The sequence below is a fragment of the Sinocyclocheilus grahami genome, unplaced genomic scaffold (genome assembly GCF_001515645.1).
Source record: "Sinocyclocheilus grahami isolate Dianchi unplaced genomic scaffold, SAMN03320097.WGS_v1.1 scaffold215.1, whole genome shotgun sequence".
In the NCBI taxonomy this organism is placed as follows: Eukaryota; Metazoa; Chordata; class Actinopteri; order Cypriniformes; family Cyprinidae; genus Sinocyclocheilus; species Sinocyclocheilus grahami.
In genome coordinates, this window is record NW_015505394.1 from 1,835,422 (window position 1) to 1,842,036 (window position 6,615).

A 6,615-nucleotide genomic window follows, 5' to 3' on the forward strand; every position below is an offset into this window, starting at 1 on the left:
TGTGAGGGAAACAAAAAGATACATTGCTGATGTGTGTCTTTATATGACGAGAGACTGTGTATGGGAAGACCGTCTTTGTCAAATGGACAGCAAGATGTGTGTGAAAATACTGTTTAAATGACAGACCACATTTATACAGAGAGAAACAGTACTTCCAATTCAACCTGAAGATACATTTTTCATTTTCTGTGTGCAAAAAAGACAGAGCTCATACAGTCTATGCAGTACTTATTAAAGTCCATGTTTATTTTTTTCAGGAATATACTAACTTCCACCAACGAAAACTAAATGTAAGCCCAAACATCATTCAGAACTAAAAAGAAAACACCAAAGAAAAGAAACATTTGTGTGCAACAATGTGAGGGGACAGATGTGAATCTGCGGCCTGATGATAGCTGAATAATTCTCCTAACAGAGACAATGCTCAGTCAGACACAAAAACAAATGCATGCACACTCACATAGTCACATATACTACACTTGAGCAAACACATCCACACACGAAGTCATAACCGAGACACACAAAACATGTTGGGGGTGTGGGTACACCTGGAACTGCTCAGAAGGGCACTGACATTCCTCACACAACAAAACATTTACAACACACTTACAAGACATATAAGCTGTTGTTAACTGAAGAATTAGTGTCCTCCATTCCTTTTCTCTCCACTCATCCAACTGTGAATGAGGGATGGGGAGGTGTGGTATCTATGGAATAATCCCCTTACTGTCCCTTTATGAGTGTCCATCAAAATGCTCCGCCTCATTTTAGGCTAGGCCAATCACCGGCCAGCTCCCTGACAGTCTGCTGGTTGTCTTATTGAAGGGGAGGAGTTCATTTTGCAATTGGCATATGGTATATGCGTGCTAAGGCGAAGGCGAAAATGTCAGGATCATCCAGCTAATTACAAAGTAGAACAGGAACACTGGATACACGACCAGGGCTTTCCTATTGGCCGGTTGGCTGTCTGCAAGAAATGCTGTGGAGGCTGTAAATGAAAGACACGCATAGAGATATGAGCTCAGATCTCACTGAAACCCCCTAAAGACTGTGTGTACAAGAGGGACACAATGAGTGTCATGACAGAAAACCGAGTAATCTGACATCTGTGTTGATTGATGCTCCCTATGTAGTTTATGTTGTAATTTATTGTTGATAAGACTGCTTATAATTCAAATTTTAGCCAGCACTGCAGAATTTTATTTTATTTTTTGTTACTGTTAACTAAAACTAAACCATTACAAAATAATTTACGGTAACTGAAATAAAGCTGAAATAATACAAAATATAAATCTGAGATGAAAACTTAAAAACGGAAATGTTACCTTGGCAACTAGCTTAAGTAAATAAGTTTAATAAACGGACTAAAACTAAATTAATTAATTAAAGCTATATATATATATATACAACAAATACAAATAGCAAATGCACATAACACAATTAATTAAACTAAAATTAAAAGGAAAACTGAAAATATAAAAATGAGAGCTAATTAAAAAAAACATTAACTAATATATACATAATACTAAAATAATACTGGTCACTACCAGGCTATTCTTTTGGGAATATTGTTATTGCACTTTTATTTATTTTGCACTGTGAGCCATTCAAATGTAAGTTGTATTTAGTTTTTTCTATCATGCATATGAAGTGTTAAAATTAAAAACTAAAAAAACATTAAATGAGTCTGCACTGCCTCCTGGTGGTGGCTGCACGCACTGCCTGAGGAGCTAGTCGGCCAATCAGGCTCATCTGGTGCACCAGCAGACAACATAAATGGATTCTAAACGTTTCTTCTAAAAACATCAATCCAGTTTATTTAAATAGAACAATCTCTGGGCCTTTAGTATTCTGGGATTGCTGAAACAGATAAACGATTTAGATTCTTACCAAACGTTGACCAGCAGAAGGAGGCAGTGACAACTATGAGACGGACAACAAAACTGACGCTGCTTAAAGCTCCCAGAAGAATGATACGGCAAACTATCATGGCCACAGTCAGAGGAAGAATACAGTACCCCAACACACACAGACTCTGGAAAAATGATCTGTACAGACAAAAAGTGAAAAAAGGAGTCAATGACATTGTTTCAGTAATGTGCTCAAACTCAGCTGTAATTATTATGTACTCTAAATTGTCTAGAAGAAGCTAATGAACAGTTTGCAAATTCAGCCAAACTCATGTTACTAACAAATGAACAAACAACCTTTACTGTGGTAATGAGCACTGGGGGAAGAGGGGTTTCACCAATCAGAAATAGAGACATCTCTTTATAAAGGTCAAAATCCTGCAGATGTTTTGCAGCACGAGGGTTACCGTCTCTTTCTGTAATGTGAAATTTCTGAACGAAAGATCATTAAAAATAAAAATAAAAACTGTAGGATGGAACTTGATTTTAAAAATAATATAAGACGGCTAATAAGTAAATATCAAGTCTGATAATCTGAAATGTATCACAGTTAAAACTCTTTTTGTGAGACAAGATTTGCATATTAAGTGCCACAGTTTTAAGCATCAGATATCAATATCTTATTTAAAAAAAAAAAAAAGTATTTCTGTTTGTCTAGTGACACCATGTCTTGAAATTTTGAACATACTCACATTTGAAACGCTGGGCATTAGGGGGCATTTTTCTATTGTTCTCAAAAATTAAGGCATATTTAAATTACTAGATTATACTTTAAATATGATTTTATGTGAACATTTATTAAAGTATCTAAGTGATAAAATCTATCTGTGTGCTGAATTGTGTTGGGAAGTCAGAACTTTCACTTACCGTATTAAAAACTGGTGAAATTTTGAGACCTAAATTCCAAGTGTTGCAATTTGTTAATTATACCGGATGCAAATTTTGCTAAACCAATTGGTTTTTATGACTAATGGCTTTCTAAAGGCATATTTAAGTGTGGGGGGAAAAAAGGAATATCAATACTTGGGTCTCTGGGGCTAAAAGAAACAATTACTGTCACCCCCACTCTGTTCCCTCAGTGGTCAGTGGCATAAAATGGTCAATTGTGCTGCACCTGGTTGACTTGCATTCCCATTACACTGAAATAAAGTGCTCTTTTCTACCTCTAGCAATGAAAACAACTTCCCATTGGTAGGTACAGCTGCTAAATCCCAGGCAACCATTTGGTTCGGCTTAAGACACTTCTTTTTAATCAGGGTATCTGCAGGATTTTGAAAAGCTCAAATTTAAGACCTTTTCGGAACAGCAGAAATATAGCGGTTTCCCGGGTAATGGCAGAACACAAAGCAGCACAGCAGCAGAATTTGAAACGTGCAGCACTCATGCAATGAAATCAAAGCCTTTTGAAGTTTAATCGCCACATTAAGCTGTATCGCAATTCCTGTCTTTCCATCCCCAAATTTAAAACCTCCTGAAATCATAATCAAGACTTTCTTGTCCCATTTAAGACTTTTTATGGCCTTCAATTTGATGCAATCAAATGTAAGACTTTTTAAGGACCCGCGGAAACCCTGTTAATGTGCATATTCGACTAAATAAACTGACAACATGAAAACCAAATGAACTCAACACTTCCTCCAAAATGAAGATTTGAGGTGCTCACTTTTATGCAAGCAAATTAGTATAAATGAAAATCTGACTGTTTACTCACATTGTTCCTCCCAGGAGTTTGGAGTTGAGGGTTATGATTACAGAACCGAACCAGATGATGACAAAGACTTCTGCAAACTGTGGCCTGCCATCCTCCCCACTGTCGGCAGACCCACCCTGCAGCATTCTAGTATAGACAATATTATAAATATATTATATTTGCTGGAGGCATAGTGACAATAGTTCTGACTGGGACTGATCTGACAGCGTTAATACTCACAAGGCCAGAGTGACACAGAGGAGGAGAGGTCCCCATAAGTCCCCTAAAAAGAACACATACATGCTCTTTATTAGAACATTTAGCATTTGTAATAATAGGTGATAATATATAGCCCGCATCTTTTATGGAATCTGCGATTGATAATGTGTCATCAGCGACTGATGAAATGTAAATGATAGACTCACAGTCTTTGAGTAGTGCAGAACTTTTCTTGGGGTACAACACATGGACAAACTTCTGTCCAACGGCTCTCAGATCCCTCAGCTGAGACCCACAAACAGAGCAAAGAGACAGTAAGAAACGCTGCTTAAACTCAGACAGAAGTACTGTTAAATGTGCAATCCAGTGTTATTTTAGTATCATTATATACTATTATGATATTTATTAATAGGTTGAATTAGCCATTTCATGTTTACAGTTTTAGTATCTATTGTGTGCTTTTGTCATTTCTTTAAAATATTTCTTTTATTTCAGTTTTAGTGATTTTTGTACTTCAACTTAAACATATCTATTTCAGTTAGTTTCTAATTTTCATGTAAGCGTTTCATCTAATATTTGGATTTTTTTTTTCAGCTTTATTTCAATAATTTTTACTGGTTTAGTTTCATTGAACAATAACAACACTGGTGCATCCCTCATTATAAATATCCACACTAAACATTTGAACAAATGTGCATTATCCCTTCACTTTTGCCAATATATACAACGAAAGGTTTCACTTACAATAGTGTCTTTGACAGGCTCATCCAGTGTTGAGAAATCATCGTCAGGGTTCTGTGAGCCCACCGGGACAGATATATCTCCCTCCACTGGAATGTCCTCCGAGATTGAGATGTCAGACAAACCTGCAAACTGTGACACGAAGAATGACTGTGTAAATCATTCATGGCAAATCCAGAGACCCAGAACACTTTGCATGCAGTTCACATTCACTTATGCCAGTGATTCTAAAAACGTGGTCCACTGGTGGTCTGTGTGTTGACTGTCTTCTTAAACAAGGTAAATAAATATAATTATGATTAACTAAAAGCGCTAACATTGAATTAACTCAATATTAACATTAACGTAATAGTGTTTCTGTTTTCTTCACAATAAGAGACAGTTACCATAGCAACTGAACAGCCAGCTCATTTAGCTGAAGAGGCAGGCAAACAAGAATAAAACAACAGTCAAGCAAATTACTGAATGGTGAACGTGAGACTGTTTCAGGTTATATACTGATGATAATGTGTACACTATTTAAAACTTTAGTTAAACTTTGTCCTGAAAAAGGATACGTAAACAGGCGAGACAGAAGTGTTCATGACTGTTCCTCAGGCTCTCTCTGCCCAGTGTCATTAAAAATGTGCCTGATGTTTGTCACACCGAGACTTTAAGGTTTTAAATGATATAACGTATATCAGGGAGGAGCCCGAAGTTGAGATAATCACGGAGATATATGTAGACAAAAACAAAATCACATTTTCACAAATATTCGTAAAGGGATAGCAAGGAACTTTTTAACTCTTCAAAACATACTGACATGCACCGAAACGTCGTATCAAGCCTATATTACAACATAACCTGAATCTAGTGGAGATATAAGGAATATAACAATGTAAACATATCTCTGTCGCGATTATTCCTATCGTTATTAACAAATAACTAACATTTTAGACTGGGGCGAATCTGTCATAATCTAAAGTCTGCACTAACACAGCGAATAAATAAACACTTAAATCTTTATACGATAGAGAGAGAGAGAGAGAGAGAGAGAGAGAGAGAGATAGAGAGAGAGAGAGAGAGAGAGAGAGAGAGAGAGAGAGAGAGAGAGAGAGAGAGAGAGAGAGAGAGAGAGAGAGAGAGAGAGAGAGAGAGAGAGAGAGAGAGAGAGAGAGAGATATAGAGATAGAGATAGAGAGAGAGATAGAGAGAGAGAGAGAGAGAGAGAGATGATTTTCCACTGTCACCGTTTACATAGTTTGGTAAGACTGCGCAATAAAACGCGTACTCCTGTTTTCCACTAGAAAACAGCAAATCTGTCAGTACGGACATGTGGGAGATAAGGTAGTAAATGTTCTTTAGAGCTGAGAATCTGCGTTTACATGTATTACAGAGCTTTACTGACGCATTTACAAATTCTCCAGCTTCCATTCAGGATCGGTAACCATACAGACAGAAACAAAAACTCCACGAAAAAGCTGACAACGTGTTTTAACGATGTTTAAGCGTTTAAAAGCATGTTTTGTCCCTCTTACCAAAGGCTTGCTAGACTCCTCCACTTCCGCCATCTTCACGGATACGGGCGCGTCATCGGACGTATGACGTCAAAGACGCCAACGTGCCACTGAGCGGATAATAATAATAAAATAAAAGAAGTGGATACAGTGTGTAAAACATATGAAAAATATGGTTTCAGTGCTATATATAAAACAGTAAAGGCATAATCTGAAAAAACAAGCCTTGTGCATTAAATTGAATAATATTCTGAATGTTTTATAGTTGTTTTGATATCTTTATCTCAAACTGTGTCAGAGTTTAATTAATTTAAGTGGGTACAGTATAATAAACATATGAAAAATATGGTTTCAGTGCTATATATAAAACAGTAAAGGCATAATCTGAAAAAACAAGCCTTGTGCATTAAATTGAATAATATTCTGAATATTTTATAGTTGTTTTGATATCTTTATCTCAAACTGTGTCAGAGTTGAATTAATTTTAGTGGATACAGAATAATAAACATGACAAATATGGATTCAGTACTGTATATAAAAACAGTAAAGGCATAATCTG

The 6,615-nt window shown here is 36.4% G+C and overlaps 1 protein-coding gene across 1 annotated transcript; it reads right to left on the bottom strand.

The window, feature by feature from the left end:
* Nucleotides 1-7: 7 nt before the first annotated feature.
* LOC107596161 (protein YIPF6-like) lies at nucleotides 8-6,156 on the bottom strand. The gene is made up of 7 exons (XM_016286831.1): nucleotides 6,078-6,156; nucleotides 4,564-4,692; nucleotides 4,026-4,104; nucleotides 3,841-3,883; nucleotides 3,622-3,747; nucleotides 1,891-2,048; nucleotides 8-988 (listed from the first exon to the last, which is right to left on the bottom strand). The coding sequence occupies exons 1-7, from the start codon at nucleotides 6,108-6,110 to the stop codon at nucleotides 867-869; spliced, it is 690 nt and encodes a 229-aa protein (XP_016142317.1). The 5' UTR covers nucleotides 6,111-6,156; the 3' UTR covers nucleotides 8-866.
* Nucleotides 6,157-6,615: the final 459 nt, after the last annotated feature.

Coding starts and splice junctions, on each gene's coding strand:
- LOC107596161 (XM_016286831.1), bottom strand. CDS start 6,110: ATGGCGGAAGTGGAGGAGTCTAGCAAGCCTTTG. Junction 4,105..4,563: donor AGCCTGTCAAAGACACTATT/GTAAGTGAAACC, acceptor TGTGGGTCTCAG/CTGAGGGATCTGAGAGCCGT. Junction 2,049..3,621: donor AAACTCCTGGGAGGAACAAT/GTGAGTAAACAG, acceptor TTGTCTGTACAG/ATCATTTTTCCAGAGTCTGT.